Here is a 22,932-nt window from a genome sequence, read left to right on the forward strand (position 1 = left end):
CTTATCTGATGTCGACCTTCACCAAAATCCATTTAGGGGCCAGCGCCTGTGTCTTTGGATACTTCCTGGATTGCTGCAGCCTGTTCCAAGGCCACCGTGTCCGGATCGGGCTTGAGAGGCTTCTTCCGCTGTCTGTCCCGCCGCACAGTCTGCCATCCGTCCCTCGACCTCCCGGGGGAGCCCGTCCCGGCCCCAGAGGACTGCTGGTCTGCCATGTCGTCCTGTTGTGGGTCCTCATAGGGGATGCCTAGCACCTCACATGTGTCTCGCTGGGAACGCAACTGGTGGAGGGTGCCATTCCACTTAAAGACCAGGCAGAACGGGTGTCCCCAGGAATACGGGACCCCTTCTTTACGCAGGAAAGTAGTGGCAACCCTAAACGCCCTCCTCTTTTGTAGGGTGGACGCAGCCAAGTCTTGAAAAAGTTCCACATTGTGATCTTGGAAGCGGAGGGGCTGCTTGTGACGAGCCTCTCTCAGGATGCGCTCCTTCAAGGGATAGTCCGGCAGAAAGGCCAAGATGTCAGGTGGGGGGCCCTGGGTCCGGCGGGCTGGGCCCACACGGTGGGCTCTGTCGATCCGAACCGCGAAGTCCTCTCCTTCCCCCAGCACCATCCGGAAGAGCGCCTGTAGGTATCCCGCCATGTCTTCCCCCTCCGCCTTGAGCGGCACATTTCGGACTCGAATGTTATTGCGTCTGGAGCGGTTCTCCAGATCCTCCGCGTGGGTCTGGAGATCCATCTGCTGATCATGAAGACGGGTGATCTCCTGCCGAAGGAGTTCTATTTCCTCACTGCGGGCCTGGCCCGAGAGCTCGTTGGCCGCCACTCTCTCCCCCAGTTCGTCGACGTCCCGCCGGAGTTCCTTGTGTTCCCCGGTCATTTCCTGCCGGAAAGTTTGAATATCGTCTTTTAGGGAGGCGAAGAGGGATTCCATGAACGCCTTGGTCGCTGGCGCCTCGCCCTCTGGCAGATCTTTCCCCCCGGGGGGGGGCCTCGGCGCCGGTTTGTCTGGGCTTTTATCGGGCTTGGGGGGGTCCCTTGACCAGCATCTCCGAGATGTTGCGGTTCCCTTTCCGGTTCGACATGGCTATCCCAGCCGTGGGCCTTAGCCTGGTCAGGACCCCGTGTGATTCGGCAGGGTGCTCTGATGCGCTCTGGCCGTAGTCTGAAAAGGCTGGTATCGTGTCCCAGGGGCCTCTTCCCTAGGCCACAGGCCTCGACCCCGCTGCTTTCGCTCGCTCGAGGTATAGGGCTGGCTCCCGCCTGGTATCCCTGGGCTGCATGCCACCCGCTCGGTGCTCCCCTTTCCAGGGCCTTCCGCAACGTCAGGCCTTCCTAGACCCTAGGCGCGCTTCAGCCAGGTGTGCCTGTAGGTGGGGGAGGGGGGGGGGGATCTCCCGCTGTGGCCGCAATTGCGTCCCGGCCGCCTCCTGGGCGCCGCTCACCTTCTTCGCAAGGGCGCTGAGCCCCTCTGCTGCCCGGGGTCGATATGCCCCACCGGCCCGCTGCACAGCCGGGCCGTGCTTCCTCGGCTGGGCCCACGCCGGGGCCCCGTGTTGTCCCGTAGGCCGACGGACCTGGCTCCTCTCAGGCCGCTAGGCCGTGGACTACTGCTGCAGGCCTGCTCCCCTCGGCCCCCGCAGACACCGCGGGGGTCCCCACCAGTTCGCGGCCTGCGCCTGTAGCGCCGTGCCAGGGCCGACCCGCCTCTTGGCAGCAGCGCCGCTTTCCCTCAGTCGCGCTGGCAGGCGTCTCCGGCCCTCGGCGCTCACCTCAACTAGGCCCACGCCGGGGCCTCACGTAGATTCTGGGGCCGACGGGCCCGGCGCCTTGTTTCCACTCCCCTGTCTACGTCAGTCGCCGCTTGGTGATGCCGGGTGGTTCCTCCGGGGCTCCGGAGTCGCTGTCGGGATCCCCGACTCTTCCACTCGCCGGCCCCAGGTGTCGCGTGGGGCCTCTCCGGGCCGCTCGGCCCCCGCGCTCAGGTCGCTGCAGCCTGCACTAGCCCCTCGCAGTCAGGCAGCTCCTCGCATCGGCGGTCCGCGGCAGCTTCGAGCCTCGCCGCCGGTTCCTCCGATGCCGCACTGCTTCCCGGTTCTTGCCCGCTGCCGCTGGCCGGCTCGGTGAGGGCGAAGGTCCGCAAGGTTCCCTGGCGGGGGATCAGGCCTGGGGAGCCTCTGCGAGACACGTCTTACCGAGCCGCCATCTTAGCCACTCCCCTCCCCTATTTGTTTTTAACACTATCGGTGGGGCACATTTTCCCGCTGTGCGCTGAAGTTTTAAAAATCCTGCGGTTCATGACGAGCTCAGCTCGTCATGAGCTTACTTGAGGTGTACTTGATGACGAGCTGAGCTAGTCATCAGCATTGAAGGGGTTAAAACCTTTATTTATAATGTGGGCATTCGTGTACATTAATACATAGCATTGATAATTGCGAGGCAATTACACAGTTGACATTTTGTATGTTAACACCATATACAGCATGAATTTATAGATAAGCGGCATGTACTTTCTGGATCCCGCAACCAAAGGGGCCTCATAGATTAGTGGTTGGTGCATGTTGTTGAATATAACTGATAAAGGGTTCCCAGATGACACAGGGTCGAGATCTCAGAGGCATTAAGTCCCAATAGCACATTGCAACCCTGAGTTTGGCGAGCAGTATCGGGAAGGCGGTGAGTTTAAGAGAGCTACTGGGTATCTCTACCACGTGGCACAGTAGTCCAGTCAAGGGAGAGGTGGGCAACTGTAACTGTGTAATTTCCCCTATCACCTTGAAGACGTGAAGACGTGAAGATTGTAGCAATACTGGAGTGTGGTAGGTGCGGTGTAAATAAATGAGGCGCTGCCTGTAGTTTGGGGACAATAATTGAAGCTGGCCGCAGCAAATCAACCATTGTGCGACTGTGAGTGGGAGAGCGAGGTCTTCCACGCCAGGCGTCTTGAGCTGGTGTTTGAGTTGGAGGCGAGGTATGTTTGCATACTTTGGTACAGTGATGTGATACATTTCCTGGCAGAGGCGGTGGTGTACATATACTCTAGTGTGGGAAGGGTCACTGGGGGCACTGGGGTTGGGAAGAGTTCTCCGCATGTCGCTCGCAGTTGGTAATATAAAAACGTGTTAGATGCATGGTGTGGGGTCGGAGGGCTACGAAAGTGATCTCCTGGGAGAAGATCTGCGAAGGTATGCATTTTGAGCCTGTCTGCGCGGCTACATGTGCGGCCACCTTGTAGAGAGGGTATTAGTGTATGTTTCTTTATCAGGATTGATGGGGCGTAAAGGAGGGAACCACCTGAGCGTTGCGCCAGCCCAATCCATGCCCCTCTCATACATTGTGGAGTGTCTATTTCGGACATGGGCCGTTTGAATGGGGTAAATAGGGCTGTTGAGAGAGGCCATGGTAAAACTGTGTCTATCCCTACTGCAATGTGCGGTTGAAATCGCGTGGGATGTGTCCAGTAATGTAGGAAGTGTGCCTGGGTGCAAAGCGCATACAACTGTAAATCTGGTGCGCCTAGCGCTCCCTGAGTTTGTCGCAAGGTCAGCAGTTCGTATTTAACCCGAGTCTGTTGTCCTGCTCATACCAGTGTGACGAGGTTCGATCTGAGTCTTTTGAAAAAGGCCTGTGTGATCGAGTGGGAATGTTTATAAATAGAAAAATTTTGGCAGAACCATCATCTTCGCTATGGCGATTCGGCCCGCTTCGTCCATATGGGAATGCGCTCCTCAAACCATGCCATCCCTCTTCCAAAACTGGCCTGACAAAGCTCAGTCATATCTCTGCTAATGTGGATTCCTAGATATTTAACTGGCCCTGATGCCCACGGAAGGGGCTACTCTACGGGAAACGGGACTGGGGCTTCCATTAGTGGAAAGAATATTGACTTGGCCCAGTTAATCTGGACCCCAGACCAGCCCCCAAAGCGTATGAGTTCACGGATTAAGGGGGAAAAGTTGTGTTCCGGTTGAATTACACAGAGAGTAACGTCATCCACATATAGGGACGTGGCAAGGCTTCGAGTTGTGAATCCCTCGGTTTGCGTGGTGTTGGTGAATGTGTGCGGCAAGGGGCTCCATCACAATAGCGAAGAGCAGGGGCGCGAGGGGGCACCCCTGCCGGGTGCCCCTGCTGAGCGGAAATAGCTCTATCTGCCCATTCAGCCGTATTTGGGTGGTGGGCAATGTGTATAGGAAAAGTATCTGTGCAAGGAAGATCGAACCGAGGCCCAGCCTAACCTGGAGTGGGAACAGTTACCCCCATTCCAATGTGTCAAACACTTTACTTACATCAAGCAAGGCTGCCAGCGCTGTTGTCAGGTGGTGTAGATAGTGCATTACCGCAAACATGGTCCGGAGATTGTTGCTGTAGAGCGGCCCGGTATGAAACCGAACTGATCGGGCCTAGTCATTACCGGCAGCAGAAGCTGCAATCTGTTCGCTAGTACCTTTGCGAATATTTTGTTATCGATATTGATGAGCGATAGGGGCCTGTTGGAATCGCATTGGTCAGGAGGCTTGTCAGGCTTGAAGATTACAGCCTCCCGCATGGAAGGTTGGAGCGAGCCTACCTCTAGTGCATCATGGGTGACCTTCAGTAGCTGGGGGACTAGAATGTCAGAGTATTCTTTGTAAAAGGATGCAGTCAGTCCATCCAAGCCAGGGGCCTTTTCTGGGGAGAGACCAGGGGGAGTTCAGGAATTCCTGGTGCGAATTTGAGAACCACACTAGTTCAATGGCATCGAAGAATGCTTGCAAGTCCGGGGGGAATCCCTTGGGAAGTAGAGTATAAGTAAGTGAAGAAGTCTACCATGATATGTATTAGGACGGGGGTGTGAGTGGCGTTGGCCCTCTGCGTCTAACAGGCCTATGATGTAAGAGGACGCATGTGGTTTCTGAAGTAACCTCGCTAGTGTCCTGCCCGGGCTGTCACCTTCGCGATATTTGCACGCTTGTGTTTCATTGCCTAGGAATTTACCTTCCCTAGTTGCTTCCTCCTGATATGTCGTCAGTTTGTCACGAATGTCCGCTAAGACCTTAGGGTCGTTAGAGTGGTGAATTTGAGTTTTCAGTGCGGAGATGTCTGCTTCAAGTGCTGAGAGTGTTCCCCGAATTGCTTTAAGTACCCTGTATTGTTTGGCTATGCAGACGCCACGGATAACCACCTTAAAGGTGGGGGAGCGGACTGACGTGGTATTCTGCATAAAGTATTCCTCGATTTCAACGTGTACCTCTTCTCTAAAAACTCGATCTTTGAGCGCATTCGGGGGTAGTCGCCAGGAAAACGCACTTGTTGGTGCGTGTGGGGGGGGCTAAGGGCCAATAGGATCGGTGCATGATCTGAGAGAGTATGAGGTAGATGAGATACTGTGGGGTATCAGGGAAGCATGGTTTTGGTCATTAACCAGTAATCTATCCTGAACCATGCTTTGTGGTGTAGAGAAAAATAGGTACCTTCATGCACAGTGGGGTGCCCGTCGCCCCATATATCTAAGAGGTGGTTGCCCACAATGATTGACGTGAGTGTGAAGGCCGCTTGTGGGTGGGGCCGTCTGGAACACCCCATCCGATCCATGTTGTCTATCAGGGGACGTTAAAATCTCCGCACCAGAGTACCATCTGTGGGCTATTGCTGGTGATACGTGCCAGACTTTTGTGAAGAATGCCGGACCGTCTGTGTTTGGGCCGTAAACCGTGGCTAAGGTTACAGGATGGTTGTTGAGTTTACCTGTTAGAATATTGTATCTTCCTTCAGTGTCTCAAATATATTGATGTGTGGTCCAGGCCAGGTCCTATGTATTAAAATGCAAACTCTCCTTGCATAGTTAGAATATGAGGAGACGTATGTGGGGCCCCATCCTCGAGCGAGTGGGGTTGGTAGTGTATTGCTTGAAAGGTGGGTTTCTTGGAGTAGGCAAATATCTATGACATGCCTGTTTTGATAGGCATGCACAAGGCATATTTTTCTGCCATCGTTAAGACCTCTAATGTTCCATGAAAGTAGTTTGACCGAGGCCCTCTTATCCATCTGTACTAAAAGGAGTCATGGCGTTGGGATTATGCTTGTGGTGTGTCGGTGTCTCTTTGCCAACCCTCTGTGAGAATATGCGAGAGTGTGCCGATGCGCCAAAATATTTTATGCTAACAGGAAACCTGAGATAACTAACCCTCAACAACCCCCCCTCCCGCAATTCCCCCAACCACTCCAACCCTCCAATTAGGTTCAGGCAATTCTCCCCATAAACACAACTTCTGGGAGTCATCCCAGGGGGTAGTGGAGACACTGCGGGTTCTACCTGGACCGCGCCCAGCGCCAGACCCCCGCAATACCCATTCCACCCGCATAAAATACGACGCCGCAACCCTCTCAGCCCTTAACCCCGGCCAACTCCCAAACTACTACCGAGCCGCCCCAGGACACACCCATGGACCCTTCACCTGCCACTCCTGCAAGTTCGCCTGCATCAGGACCCACACCAAATCCACAAACTCCAAACACAGCTCCGACTCTAACCACCTGAAGTGCATCCTGCTCAACACCCGCTCGGTCCACAGACATGCCATTGAACTCTGGAACCTACTCGACACTACATCACCGGACGTCGCCTTCCTTACAGAAACATGGATGAACGCCTCATCAGCCCCCGACATCGCCATAGCCATCCCAGACACCTACAAGATCATCCAAAAAGATTGCACCAACCAAACAGGAGGAGGCATCGCCATTGTCCATAAGAACACCATCCGCATCACAACCAGTTCCGGCGATAACCTCGCTACCGCCGAACACCTTCACTTCCAGATCCACACCGACCCCAAAACCACACTCAGAGGCACCCTCATCTACAGCCCCCCAGGACCCCGCACACAATTCAGCGAAGACATTGCTGACTTCATCAGCCCACATGCCCTCCCATCCGATAACTACATTCTACTGGGAGACCTCAACTTTCACCTGGAAAAGAAAAACGACAACAACACCACCACCCTTCTGGACAACCTCGCCAATCTCGGACTCAAACAACTCGTTGACACCCCCACCCACTTAGCCGGACACAGGCTTGACCCTATCTTCACCTCCAGCAAGCACATCTCCTTCGATTACACCACAGCTCTCCATTGGACGGACCACAGCTGCGTTCACTTCATCTACATAAAGTCCACGACCCACAACCCACCACAGCCCATTCCCGGAAGAAATTGGAACAAAATCTCCACCGACCAGCTCTTCACATCGCTTCTCCAAAACCCCCCTACCAATTCATCGGACCCTAACCAAGCAGCCTCCAACCTCACACAGTGGTTCACCCACAGTGCCGACGAGCTAGCACCCTTGAAAATCCATCTAATCAAGCAAGGTAGCAAAAAGGCCCCCTGGTTCAACGATGACCTAAAAAAATCCAAGAAGCTCTGTCGTACTCTCGAGAGAACCTGGAGAAAAAACCCGACCACTGAAAACCTAGCCACCTTTAAGAACGCCACCCGCAAACACCATCAACTGATCCGATCCACCAAGAAATCTGCATTCAAAGACCGACTCGACAACAATGCCCAAAATAGCAAGGAACTTTTCAACATCGTCAAACAATTCACTAACCCCTCCGCCGGCACTAACGACATCACTCCCTCCCAAGACCTCTGCGACTCTCTAGCCTCGTTCTTCCACAACAAAATCGCCGAAATTCATAACAGCTTTGATAACTAATCCGAAGACCAGTCCACTCCACCCACCTCCGAACCTAAACCGCACTCTTAACAACCTTTGCGCCTGGAACCCACTCTCCACCGAAGACACCATCCGCCTGATGAACTCCATCCACTCAGGAACACCAACCGACCCATGCCCCAACCACATTTTCAACAAAGCAGACTCCATCATCGTACCCCATCTGCGCGATGTCATTAACTGTTTCCCTCAACTCCGCTACCTTCCTGGAAAACTGGAAACATGCCGAACTCAGCGCCCTTCTGAAGAAACCCACGTCAGACCTAACCGAACTTAAGAACTAGCGCCCCATCTCACTCCTCCCATTCCCTGCCAAAGTCATCGAGAAAGCCGTCAACAGTCAGCTCGCCGCCTTCCTCGAATCCAACAAATCCCTCGACCCCCTCACAGTCCGGCTTACGAGCCAAACATAGCACCGAAACCGCCCTCATCGCCACAACTGACGACATCCGAACACTACTGGATAACGGAGAAACAGTCGCTCTCATCTTACTTGACCTCTCCGCAGCCTTTGACGCAGTCTGTCATAGCACCCTCATACAAAGTCTCAGCAACGTCGGAATACAAGGAAAAGCATTGGACTGGATCATCTCGTTCCTCACCGGAAGAACACAGAGTCCGCCTCCCCCCTTTTAGATCAGAGGCCACTGAAGTCATCTGCGGCATACCCCAAGGATCTTCACTCAGTCCTACCCTCTTCAACGTATACATGAGTCCCCTCGCCTCCATCGCACGCCAACACAACCTCAACATCATCTCCTACGCAGACGACACCCAGCTGATTCTCTCCCTCACCAAAGACCCAAACACCGCCAAAACCAACTTACACGAAGGAATGAAAGAAGTAGCCGAGTGGATGAAGAACAGCCGTTTAAAACTAAACTCAGAAAAAACAGAAGTCCTCATCCTGGGGCCATCGCCCTCTGCCTGGGACGACTCTTGGTGGCCTCCGGCCCTCGGAACCGCACCCATACCTACGGACCATGCACGTAACCTGGGCTTTATCCTGGACTCCTCCCTCTCGATGACCAGACAAGTCAACGCCGTCTAATCTTCTTGCTTCAACATCCTACGAATGCTCAAAAAAATCTTCCACTGGATCCCCACCGAAACAAGAAAGACGGTCACCCACGCATTGGTCACAAGCTGACTGGATTACAGAAACACCCTCTACGCCGGAACCACAGCCAAACTACAGAAAAAACTCCAACGCATCCAAAATGCCTCAGCCAGACTCATTTTGGACATCCCTCGGCCAGACCACATCTCCGGCCACCTGAAAGAACTCCATTGGCTCCCTATCAACAAGAGAATAACGTTCCGTCTCCTCACCCACACACACAAAGCCCTCTACGACCTAGGACCCGAATGCCTCAACACGCGTCTTTCCTTCTACACCCCCTCTCGACTACTACGATCGTCCAATCAAGCCCTTGCCGCAGTTCCGCGCATCCACAGATCCACCATGGGAGGAAGATCCTTCTCCTACTTAGCGGCCAAAACCTGGAATTCTCTCCCCACCCACCTCCGCCTTACACAGAACCACCTCTCCTTCAGAAAGCAACTAAAAACTTGGATATTCGGCAAATAAATACTCCTCCCTCCAGCGCCTTGAGACCCTCTGGGTGAGAAGTGCGCTATACAAATTTTGGAACTTGAACTTGAACTAGGCTGGGTAACCGAGCATAATTATGGAGTGGAAGTCATACCATCCCCACCCAATGTCATGTTACAATTTGATCATAGCTAACTTAGCTGAGCCGACTGCTCCCTTGAAGGTTTATCGATGCGAGTGGTATCAGCGGCAATTTGGTGGTCTAAGAAACAAAGAGGAGTTAGTTCTTGATCTCTAGTGTTCACCCATAGGTGAATGTGAGGAGCGGTTAATCATTATCACTGAACCATGCTCTTAATGAGGAGGAATTTGCGTGGTCTTCCTGGGAACGTTCTTTTTGGGCTTGTTGCTTGGCGAATATAGGAGTCTGTTTCGGGTCTGTGAAGTGAGTTGTTTTACCGTTCAGGGTGATCTTGAGCTTAGCTGGGTAGAGCATGGCGTATTTGATATTGGACTGTTGCAAAATTTGTTTTGCTGGCAAAAACTCACGACGAGCAGCCTGCACCGCTAAGGTGAAATCTGGAAAAAGGATATGGCATCTCCTTTCTATAGGATGTGGCCCCGGTCTCAGGCTTGTCGCAGGATAGTACTGCGGACTTTATAATTCAGCAAGCGCGCGACAATGGGGATTGGGGGAGCTCCCGGTGGAGGCCGCTGCCCTAGCGATCTATGAGCACTATCTACAATAAAAAAAGACTACAGATCTGAGCCGAAGAGGTCCTGCAGCATTGTTTCCATGAAGTCCTCCATCCTGGAGACAGCTATGCAGTGATGACAGTTGTGCAGAGCGCCAGGACACTCCTTGGAGTAACAGTGTGCTATACAAGTGTCATTTCATTCATTCATTCGTTAATTGACATAAACCTCTTGTAATATGCAATGTTTAACTTTGTGAATCCCTCTCTCCTGGACTTAGTAAGACATGTATAATGTCAACTCTCTCTATTGAAAGCTTTGTTATTTTCCATGCAATGGAATTATGGATTTATATTGGGACTCCTTCTGAGAGATGGCCACCACAATTCACTGGAATAGCAGCACTAGAGACCTCTATGCAATCTGATATTGGGACTGAGACTGTTGGCCTTACGTCTTGAAACCATATGATGTTAAAATCATTTAACAACTTTAATACATCTATATTTTTTAGTGATGGAATCCCTGGCAGAGGTGGTCGTTTGGGAGGGGGGGGGGGGGGTGGCGCCAACAGACATCGTCGCACAGGACATCACCAGCGCTAAAGCCGGCCCTGGGTCCAACTAATGAAAAATAGACGTCACGGACAAGTCTGTTAACATTTAAATGAAGCTGTAAATTGACGTTTTTGAGTTGCTTTAAGTTCTACACTGACTCGGCCTAGGGTTGAGAAGCCTGCCGCGACGCATCACCAAATGCTGCTTATCTTGTTCATTTTTTTTACCTTACATGTATAGGGTAGTTTATTTTAAATATTCGCGATACACCTGAATCAATTGCACATGTCTTTTAAAAGGAAACACCACATTAGTAAATCACACAATTTCAACACATTTGTATGCGTGATTTAGAATTATTTCTTTTGTGAGACCATATATACAACACATGCATAATATGAAAACGTTATTTGTGACAAAAATATACATCGCAACCCAATGATCACAAGACAAACCTCGATAAATTATGTGTGCCAGCCTGAAATTAAACCAGTCCTGCATTTGCACTGAAAACACAAGGCAGACAATTTCTCATTCAAAGACACGTCTTCTGTCCTGTCTGTGGGAGGTTGGGGTTGCATATCCTACTTAAGGGTGTTGACAACCTAGAACAAGCATTTGCAATGCAAGAGGTCTCGCATTAATTAAGTTTGAGCTATTGGCATTGCTAAATCTTGCAACACCAATTGCAACAAAAGTGTATGAATTGTAAGCCAAAAAAATGTGTATTTATTTTTCCAGCAATGGTGGCATGCTGCGCTTTAGAAGAATGTTTCAAAGTAAAGTGCACGATACTGCGATTGCTACAATAGTTAATTGTGGATGCGTTAACAATTGATGTGTGCACTGATGGCTGGTGGTGTGTGTGCCTGTAGAAATTGTGCACTGATGGCTGGTGGTGTGTGTGCCTGGTGGAAGTGTGCACTGCCGGCTGGTGGTGTGTGTGCCTAGTGGAAGTGTGCACTGACGGCTGGTGGTGTGTGCCTTTTGAAAGCGTGCACTGACGGCTGGAGGTGTGTGCCTGGTGAAAGCGTGCACTGACGGCTGGTGGTGTGTGTGTGTGTGTGTGTGTGTGTGTGTGTGTGTGTGTGTGTGTGTGTGTGTGTGTGTATACCTGGTGAAAGCTTTCACTGACGTTTGGTGATGTGTGCCTGGTGGAAGCGTGCACTGACGGCTGGTGCTGTTTGTGCCCAGTGAAAGCGTGCACTGACAAAAGTTGGTGTCTGTGCCTGGTGAAAGTGTGCACTGATGGTGTGGTTGTGTGTGTGTGTGTGTGTGTGGTTGGTTGTGTGTGTGGTTGGTTGTGTGTGTGGTTGTGTGTGTGATGTGTTGTGTGTGGTGTTGTGTGTGGTTGTGGGTGTTGTGTTTGTGTGTGTGTGATGTGTGTGGTGTGTTGTGTGTGGTGTTGTGTGTGTTGTGTGGGTGTGTTGTGTGGGTGGTTGTGTGTTGTGTGGGTGTGTTGTGGGTGTGGTTGTGTGTATGGTGTTGTGGGTGTGGTTGTGTGGGTGGTTGTGTGTTTGTGTGTGGTGTTGTGTGTGGTTGTGTGTGCTGTGTATGTGGTTGTGTGTGCTGTGTATGTGGTTGTGAGTGTTGATGGGTGTGGTTGTGTGTGAGTGTTAGTGTGGATTTGTGTATGGTTGTGGTTGTGTGTGGTTGTAGGTGTGTGTGTGTGTGTGTGTGTGTGTGTGTGTGTGTGTGGTTGTGTGTGTTGCAGAACAGAAGCACGGCAGGACTTATTTATTTATTTCCAAGGCACAAACAGAGTGCATATAGAGGTGCTTATGAAAGATTTCAGTTGCAAACAATTTGAATGAAAAAATAAGTACTCTGAGTTCCTTTATTTTTACCAAAACAGAAGTACATTTATATAGCGTGTACAGGACCTGAAGTCATTGGAGCGCTTTACACGTGCACCAGTTTTGGAGCGCTTTACACGCGCACCAGTTTACAATGCAGCCCAACCTTCAAATCACGGATTCCACTGCCAATAAAAAGTCGACTGAAGAAATATGCAATGATAGTACTGTAGTTGAAGGGTTTGATGTCAGGAATAAATGCGAGTTTATAATCAATCAACTGTTGCAAAACAGAAGCAAAGCAGGACTGTTATATTTCATTTCAAAGCACAAAGAGAGCGCGAGTAGAGGTGCTTATAAAAGTTTTCACATTTTAAAGCAATTTGAATAAGCAACTAAGCTCTTTGAGTCCCTTTATTTGTTCAAAAACAGAAGTCCATTTATATATCACGACCTCGACCCAAAGGCATTGGAGGGCTTTACATGCTCACGAGTTTACAATGCAGCTCTACCTGCAACTCACGGATTCCACTTCACAACAAGCTCTCGGCAGTGCTGGGGTGGGGTGGGCGGGGGAGCGGTAGCCTTTGAAGTCTGATGCTGAGGCTCAGACAAATGGTGGTGTGTGAGCGGCTTCCTTTCAAGTTTGATGGGGGGGCGGGGGTGCAAATGGCGAGCGCGCGCCCTTTGCACATGCACTGGCCATAAACCGCATTCCAAAGCCCTCTTGGTAGGATTTTCTGGTGCCCCTCTATAGCTCTCGCCAGCAATGCGCAAGCGCATTGGCAGTCGAGACCTAAAAAGGGGGGAAATAATTTCTATTCAGTCCCCTCGTGGCACACCCTGTTCTACCTTCCCCCACACTCAACAGCTAACGCGTTTCAAATCCCCAACAATTCCGGGATTCTCTTCAGGACTCGGACTCGGACTTGGTTTTGTCAATTGTTTGGTCAATTGTGCTGCAGACAGATGTCCATTATCTGTTCTTCAATTCATAGTATTAATCGTGGCTTAAATGTTATGGGTGTGTGGAAGCTCTTGATAAAGATTTTAAAACGGTCCAGGATCTTGAGACTTGTGAAATGTAGTTTGAGCTTGCGGGCGTGTCACTGTGAATTTCTTCTGCAATAATCCTGACTGTTTCCTTTCACTGCATCCATGCGAAAGCAGTTTCAAAATCATTTTGCTCCTCTCATTTAAAACTGCAGCACTCAACGTTTTTGTATTATGTATGTGTTGTATATATTGTCTCACAAAAGAAATGGTTGTAAATCATGCATATAAATGTGTTGCCATTGTGTGATTTACTAATGTGGTGTTTCCTTTTAAAAGACATGTTCAATTGATTTATGAATGTCTTTTTTAAGTATCAAATCTAAGCAGAATAAATGCTCAAAAACCTCAGAATTAGTGGTCTCAGGTTGATCACGAATATTTAAAATAAACCTCCCTTGTCACCTTTCTGTAATTCCTAATATTTTAAGAGCACAAATAAGAGCAGTTTCTTATTTTGGAATCATCACCATCTTAACAAGCTTTATTGCATACAAACAGACCATAAAAACACAATTAAAATCGTCATTAAAATTAAAGAGATAAATGACATGCGATAAACATTAAAAACCCAAATAAAAATAGATACTGACATTATAAATCCCAGGGTACAATTAAATATTCATAGACATACAGGTGGTTGGGGGCTTTCTTCGACAGTCTGAAATGCAAAATTGAAAATGAATGCTCAGTCACAATATCTAATCTGTGAACAACCACAGTCTAAAATGATTCATCTTTAGAAGATCATCAGTGTTAAACCCAAAGAAGGGATATCACAAGAGAATTCAAAAAGTACATATGCATATGTGGTCTAATGCTCTCCTTGCTCTAACTGCCCCTGTTACGAAACTGGCTGCGGAGTAGCAGGTCTTTATATCCTGTAAAAGCTGCAGTTACAAAAGTGCCGGTTTGACCCATTTAAAATTCATCATTCTCAAGATTCGACTGATACATTTTTCCCTAAGATACTATACATAGGGAAGAGCATAATAAAGTGCAAGATGTCCTGTCATGAAATATTGTCACACCAATATTGGTCAATGTCTGAAGCCTTAGACCATCCTTGCGGTAATATCAATGAATAATGAGAGATTCATCCTGAACTGCGTCAGTAAATACCTATGATGGTTAGATGACACATATCGAAGATAGGATTCAACTAACTTGGTGGTTTGTAACAGTATTGAGTGTCTGACCATCCATTTTAAAAGGGCTCCAGCTTCTCTGTCAGAATGCTTCCAAAAGACAAATGCGTTCGTCGCCCAGGCCATGTAAACCTTAATATTCCTAGTAGGTTGATCGAATAGCTCAGGTCGACCAAGGGCCCTAAAATTCAATTAAAAAAATCTAGCCAGGGTATTGACAGTGCACAATCCAGCCCAAGGCAGTCCCCCATGATAAGTCAATTAAAATTCAGTGTAGAAGTATTATAAGAGAATTCTCAAATGTGTCATATGGTAAAATGTTTCTTCTTGTTTGTTCCTTATTGGTACATATCCTATTATTCATATCCTGAGAACCATGTATAAGCTTAGTAATGTATGAAATTCTTCATTTAAAGTCCTGTAAAATGACTTACTATACCCTCCGTAACTAGGATACCCCATTCGCCGTTAAGGCAAATCTGTGCCGGATTTTGCATTGAACTTTACCAAGTTCTCTGTACGTATGAATTGTGTTCTTTATTGCTAGCCATGCTTGTGAGATACTTCATGTACTTAGGTTTCATTCTTTTTATATAAAACTCCTAAAATATTGACAGTGTCATTATTACTGATCATGCTACAGTTCTGACTCAGATTTTGAGATCAGCTAGAATTAGAGACTGGTCCAGTTGGAGAGCACCAAAGACTACATACATCTCTCTCGATACGCACCACAGATTTGCCATTGGTAATGTTAGTAGAAGACTGGTTTGTGTGCCGACATGCCTTAGACAGTTTCATACACTTAAACAACCATTAACACACCTTCCCTCTCGCCCCCGCCCCTTCAACCCAAAACTAAGGAATAATTCTGGATAGTCAAATTTGTGGCATCACGTCCGTTAAAGGCTCCCTGTCAGTAGAAACGTCTCTGTGGGACTCTGTACCTTTGGCTATCCATACTCAACCCTCCCTGCTTTCTTCACTGTACAATGAAACTGTCTCCTTTCTTGCTTCCTCTGAAATAAGGGTCTGAGTTTTGACCTGCTTCCTATCAAAGTGTTGAGATCAGTTTGATTTTGTATGTCAATGATCGGTGTAAAGGGCTAGTTAAATAAGGCACAGGTTGATAGCGGGAGGTCATTTTTAAAAAATCTTTGAGGTTGTTACATGGATGAAGATTGTTCTCAGTGGAAAAAAATGTAGACAGTTAGATTGGGTTTGAGTTTTTTTTTTAAATGAATCTTATGTAGGTGTTTGAGAAGGATTTATTTTTTAAGGCAAGCAGTACATTTAAGCTGTGTTTCTGGATCTACTCTCTTAACTGCAAACACTGTTTCAGAGGTTTTGTGGAAAAAGCAGGCGTACGCCACTCTACTGGGAATGTCGCGTATTCTAAGGAGGGTGTAATGCTTGCTTATTTGGGCCCTTCGATGTCTTGAGAAAAATATTTATGACTCACGACGAGCTAATCAGACTGCTTTAATTCACATTTGCATTATTGTATAATCCAGCAAACGAGTTATAATATAATCTATAACCCAGCCAAAATTGTTTTGAAGGTCCAAATTATAACCCAGCCAAAATTGTTTTGAAGGTCCAAATTATAAACCACTAGTTTCGACTGCATTTACAGATAGTACAGGCTTTTTAATACTGAAGGAGTGCTATATTAATATTTGGTCCTTTTACTATTGCTTGCATGTGATTCCTGCAGACTGAAACTTAACTTACATATGTGAATAAGGGCATCCTTTACAAAAAAGGATTCACTTTTTGATTTTGCACAGTAGGATATCTGATTTGAAAAGATTAGGCCTTTTTTAAAATCTGTGTTTATTTTTTGATTCTTCAGATACCCAAGCTTCTTGTTCCACATTACTGTGAGCTAGTAGGAGCGAATCCCAAAATTCGCCCAAATCCTGCCAAGTTTCTTCAGAACTGTTGCAGTCCCAGTGGATTCATGAGCAACACCTTTGTGGAAATCAACCTTTTTTTGGAAGAGATTCAGGTATGTATTGTTAGATTGACCACCCATTTCTCGGACAGAACTTCCATTGACAAAGCATTCCAAAGGTTGTTTTCAGACTATTAGTTCATGGATAAGTTCAGAGTGCTCAAATTTCTCAGGTCCTTGCACGAGTAACTGGTCAGGCCATGTATTTGAATTGAAATCCATTCTTAAAGCCTGAATTGTTAATGTTAAAAGCCTGGATCAGGGTAGAAAATCATCTATTGAGCTGGTAAACTTGAGCTGTCAGTTTATTCATCTTTGTCATACTATTTTTCCTGTCTGTGGTTTTTAATGGCACTTGATTACTTGAATCTTCTGCCCCTTGAGTTTAGTATTGCTTCTCTTACCCAAATCTTACTCAGATTCTAATGAGAAGGTACTGTGATGGTTAGTCAACTTATGTCCTTGAGTTTTACTGTGTTTCTCTGCTCATTGTAACAGTGCTTTTCCAGTTTGAGGTTTACGTTTTCTCTGCTTCTCAAATGTGACTCTTCCCATAAACTAAGAGAGAGAAGAGGGATCTGCTGAAAGGAGTGCCCCGAAAATAAATGCAAAATGTGGGGGTGGAATTGGGGCTCAATGAATTGTAATTGAACTAGTTTATATATACATATTATTGTTATTTTAAAACTGTACTTTTATGGTTTTCTAATGCCGAATAAAGATTATAAAGTAAAGACTCTTCCCATCCAATTTGTGTGCATATTCTTCTGCAGCCCTTGAATCTGATTGTGCTTCTCCGGCCCTTGTATCTGATGGTGCTTCTCCTCATGCGTGACTCTGCTTCTACCGTTTTTGTGTTAGGCTATGCTTCTCTGGTCACCAGATGACTGTTCTTCATGAGTCTGTGTGTATGTGTTTGTTTAAGCTGTTCCTTTGTTTTGCTGTTTTCCTATCTTTGTGTGTAGTTATAGATCTATTCCTTGTATATGCCTTTGGTTTGATGTTGATATGTGTATTTGTCTATATATGGTTCCAGGGTGTATGACCACTTTATCTGGGTTGTAATGTAGTTGACCAGTGATACAACAGTGTACCTAGGATTCAGTAGGTTAGTATTCCTATACGTCCGTGTCAGTATTTCCTGCATTTTATGTGGCTGTGCCACTTCCAAACTTCATTGTATTTGTGGTTCGATGATCTGTGAAGGTGGCTAGATCTCTTGGGTTGAGTATTCCAAATAGGTAAGTTTCTGTGTTTATGAGTTGACCGTCAAAAAATGGTCTGGGTAGTGTGAGTTTGTTTATGATCTTATTCTTTAGAGGTATGTACTTTCCAGTTTTAATGACTGTTGATTATTTTAACTATGGGTTTGAGGAGTAATACAGTGTTCCTCTTTTCGTTCATGTGTTGTGACAAAATTCGAAAGTGTTTTTGTCCAAATGAATGTCTTTATCCTATTTGTCCTATCGATGTACATTGGGATACTTGCATTGAAATAATTTGTGAGCTTTTTGTTTTTCTAAAAGATGTGCAGTTGCCCTGTAAACCTTGACTGTCTTGTGAGCCATACTGTACAGTTCTTTAGTTCGCATATTTTATGGTTTGGGTACTTTGATTTTTTTTCTTTTCATGTTGTGATTTATTCTGCCAGCTAATCATTGGATCTATCAATTTCTCTATTATACCCATAACTTTCACTTTTGAGATCTGACCATGGAAGAAGGTATGCTTGCTCATTATGACATTGAGCGTAAGCCCACAATGCCTCAAGTAGTTAACTTCTTCAGATTATTTTTTCCATTGTCCTACTTGGAAGCACGACTAAGTGCTGTGTGTGGAATGTTGTGGGTAGTTGAAGAGCAGCATAAAGACTTGGAGCTGATAAGAATGTTGACAGAAGAACTGAAGTAGAGAGCATAAATGAAAAGGAAGATTATGCCCGAAGGTAGAGGAGTAGAACACAATGAAACCAAGTTTGAGGGCAAAAACTCAAAGGAGACATGCTTTTTATGGTGCTTTGACCATGGGAGGGAAGGACACTTTTTAATGGGTGTTCTACTGTACCCGTGGGTCATTTATATATCTCAACAGAGAGTATGATGGAAAAGACACCCTTTAAATGTTGTCTTAGCCAACACAGTTAGTCTAAAATCTAATCTGTGCCTGCAAGTTTTAGGGATGTGGAGCCTGTGCCTAATTCCAATTTAAGACTGGTAAAACTAGAAAAAAGCAGTTCTGGCAGCAAGATGTCATGGCACAAGTTTAACGGCATTTCATCAAAGATTTTGGGATGTCAGATGACGAGGACTCCAGTATAGTTGAAGAAGCAGAAAAGTCTCACTGCAGGCAGGGTGGGTCAAAGATTTAAGAAGCAACTTGTTGCATGCCGCCCGTGGCCCGTTCTCTAGCGGGCGCAAAACTGACCGCGGGAGAGACTGCGAGAACAATGGCAAGTTGCTGCAGTCCCTTAGCACACTTACCTTAAGGGAGCCAGCCTATCGGTGTGTTCTGGGACACCAGTCTTCCTTCTGGGGACATAGTAGGAGACCGCTTTGGTGTCTCCATAGGGAGTCTTCTTCCATGAGTCCTTTAGTGAGTCAGAAAAAAAGATATGCATTAAGATCTGGGTCATATTGACAAGGTATTGGAGATTCTGGGCTAAGAGCTTTTATCTTTATGTGAAATCATATATATGAATTATACTAAATGGGGCTTTTCTTAAACATATTTGGTTGATTCTGTATAAGAATCACATGTAAGAATTAATACATAATATAAGAATGGAAGCTGGTGTTTTTATATACTTCGATGTATGTATGTATTTATGGCTATGATGAACTATTCCAATAAAAATATTTTTTTTAAAAGGAATTCTTTAGTGAGGAGCTCTAGGATATATTACACTGCCCCGTCCAAGATTATGTCTCTCCATGAATTCCTATGGAACCTTCTCAATTCAACATGGCAGCCTAATTTTCGGTGGGGTATTTCCGGTTTCTCTCTAATTATGAAGAGGAATCCAAGTGAGTCCTTGCATCGCAACACTTTCAGGTTTCCTGTGGTGCACTCCAGTCCTTTCTTGGAGTTCTCCTCAGATTGTTTTGTTTTTTTAATTGGAGTTTTATGTTGCGCGAACTTGACCCAAAGGTATCAGATATCGGAGCGCTTTACACAAGTACCAGTTGCATTACATGAGGACACATTCATTTTTGTTAGGCACGGAGATATGAAGTGATTTGCCTAGAATCACAGGATGTTGCGCGTCCTTGCCTACAGTCGAACCTGGTTCCCCAGATTTGAGGTTGACCGCCCTACCCCTTGGGCCACATCTTCATATTTCTTGTTGTTTCCCATCTGTCTGGCTCCTTCATTTCTATCGCTGTCTTGAATCCTGGTTTGAAGTTCACATAGCGGCTTGAAGTCATCTTAGAGGTTTTTTGCCCTCTGGTTTTTCCTTACTGCAGGGACCATTTTCTGAAAGCAATGTTTTGCCTACGTGCGTCTGTGTCGGCAGCAACATGGCTACTGAAAGAGGTCGCACATATGTCTGGCTGTCGAAAACCGTGCAGATCTGGGTATACGGTTCCTTCACCAGTCAAAGACTCTGTACTAGGGAACAGCTCCATGACAGTTTGCAGGTAGATCAGTCCCATACCCTAGTTCAGATGGTTCAGCAGCAGATGCAAGAATTAAAACAATTTAGAGATGAACATTTTTGGCTTATGCAAGCCCTAATATTTAAAGTTTCGGATGTTCCCATGATATCGCCAACCACCCAACGGTTCTCAGGGTATTAAAATAAATGAAAGAAGTCAATTCACTTTTGACTTTGCCCTGCTCAGTTTTTGCAAGACCGGGTCTAGGGGCGATATTTAATTAGTGCGTTATATGGACCAGCGTTAGCTTGGGTGACTCCTTTAGTTGTTCCAGTCTCACTAATTATGAAATATTCTGGTCTGCCTTTAAACAACTGTTTGAAAGAGCATATGTGGAATAATCTAAGGAAAACATTCTCTGTGAAATCTAGTAGGGTAATAAAGATGTATTGACATACATAACCCCCTTCAATCAGCTAGCAACTAGATGTCATGGGTACAATTAACTCTGATAACTCTTTTCCATCGAGGCTTCAAGTAAGAAGTAAGGGATGAGCTTTTCAATGCTGCCCCATCAGAATCTTTCTCCACCTTAATAGACCATTAGAACGGCAAGCAGAAAGATGACCATATGCCAGCCTTGGTGGATCCAGACTTTCATTTCGGGGATGGAAGTTCCTCCTGAAGAACCTGCTTCAACCTCCAACAAAGACATAATAGGTCTAGCTCGGGTGCTCTTTCTGGTACCGAAAAAGAAACTTGCTGAACGAAAGGCCTACGTATGTTTTGCAGATCCCCTGAAAATCTGATCTGTGATTGCCCGATCTGTCCTCGCAGGCCTTCAGGAAATGCCAGGTCCCATCCTTTGTAGAAGGGAGAAGGATGGGAACATCTCCAGCATCTTTCGTTGGAGTTTCAGGTGATACAGTGCTCTGCTTTTTCTTCTACTAGTGTATTTGGATTTCCCTGACAGAAAGAGAAAGAATCCTGCCATTATTAGATTGTGGAGCATGCAGTTTGAACCTAGATGAGACCTGGGCTAGAAACAAGAACTTGCCAAGTATTAAAAGGAAATCTCGAGACCAAGGGCAGACCATTGATGGTAACCCCTTAAATTTAAAGCCAGCCACAAAAATGGCCATGCCTTTGAGAAGGACGTTTTAGCAATCATCGGGAAACAGTGTATTTTTGATCTCATTCCTTCACCTAATCATACAGCTGTTCTGGGTGTTCCTTGGTGAACTTGACATAACCCATATATCAGCTGTGAAACTAGAGCTATCTCCTTACCTTCCCAATTCAGCCATAAACATTTTTATTCTTCAGAGGACCATTAGACTCTGAAGGAAAATGTTTCCGTACAAGATTCAAGTATGATAAATCTTTGCCCGGGAATTCTGGCTCAATATGGTTCTTTTGCTGACTTTTTTGAGAAACCACAAAAAAATATCTTTAACTCTTCACTGAGAGTTTTATTGTGCGACAGAGCCACTTTGTCTTTTGGAAGAGTGTATTCTCTGTCAGAATCTAAAAAGGGGGACCCTATGGCAGTATCTCTCATAAAATCTGCTCAATGGCCTAATATCATGTTTTTCCTCTTTTGCCGGAGCATCACTGTTCTTTGATCCCCCCAAAAAACTTAGACCCTACATAGACTTTAGAGGATTAAATAAAATCTCCTTAAAGAACAGTTATCCTTTTCCTTTTATCAAGGACATTTTAGAGTCTATGAGAAATGCCAAAATATTCACCAAATTACATCTCCGTGGAGCCTACCATCTCCGAATAAAAGAGGCTGACGAGTGAAGGACTGCCTTTCGTTGGCCGTTAGGCCACTTTAAATATTGCGTAATGTCTTTTGACCCAAGTAGTGCACCCTCCATTTTTGCACTGCTTTATGGATCACGTATTTTCTGACACGCTGAATCAATTTGTTATTGGATACCTCAACGATGTCTTCGTATTTTCCAAAGATCCTCTATTATACCACAAGCACGTCAGTCAAGTGCTATCTAGACTCCACCAAAACCAACTCTGTTGTCAGCTTGAGAAATGTGAATGTGACCATTCTGCAGTAGATTTCTTGGGTTTTTTGAATAAAGAGCACTGGCATCTCTATGGATTTAGTAAAGTATCAGCCATTTTGGATTAGCCCTACACTTTTAGCATCAAAGAGACACAATTCTTTGTTGAAATGAGCACTTGCTAATGGCAGCTCATTGATAACTTTGCTTAATTAACCTGCAATATCACCCATGTACTTAAAAAAGATATGATCATCTGCAGCTTTAATAGGGACTTCAAAGCTGAGGAAGCCTTTCTGGCACTGAAGTAGGCCTCTACTCAAGCTTCGATCTTGTACCACCCCGATCAAACTTAAAAAGTTATTGTTGAGACTGATGCCTCTGACCGAGATATTGGATGTCTCAGGAAAATGCAGTACAGGAATAGTCTACAAGCTGGCTGAGCTTACTTTTGCAACCAATATCACTTCATTATCACTCTTATTATGGTCCTAAAAAAAAACTGCTGATTCTCTCTCACAAAGATATCCCGAAACGCCGTCAAATTTTGGTCAATATGTCCTTCCTACACAAAGGATCATAGGAGTTGTTCAATCATTCCTTGAAGTGGTTTGAGCCATTTATTCTTGAGTCAATAGGAAAAAGTAGGAAACTATGTCTGGGTCAATGCATAAAAAAGGCACTCTTGTCTTTAAAGGGAAAGACCTATTTATACCATCCAAAGACCGGAGAGCAGTAGTTTTCAAGATGTGTCCCGATTCTCAGATAGCTGGTCACAGGGAGAATTAAGCCCACTTTGGAACTCTTACTTGGATCCTTTTGGT

At 46.3% G+C, this 22,932-nt stretch overlaps 1 protein-coding gene across 1 annotated transcript in view; it reads left to right on the forward strand.

Annotated features, from left to right (window-relative positions):
* Positions 1–22,932, forward strand: part of SCYL1 (SCY1 like pseudokinase 1) — a 1,168,528-nt gene that overhangs the window by 350,891 nt on the left and 794,705 nt on the right. The window contains exon 6 of the mRNA XM_086938572.1: positions 16,387–16,542. Coding sequence (XP_086794698.1) covers positions 16,387–16,542 — 156 coding nt within the window. The remainder of the gene's footprint in view (positions 1–16,386; positions 16,543–22,932) is intronic.

The sequence above is a fragment of the Lissotriton vulgaris genome, chromosome 9, assembly GCF_964263255.1.
Source record: "Lissotriton vulgaris chromosome 9, aLisVul1.2, whole genome shotgun sequence".
NCBI classification, from domain to species: Eukaryota; Metazoa; Chordata; class Amphibia; order Caudata; family Salamandridae; genus Lissotriton; species Lissotriton vulgaris.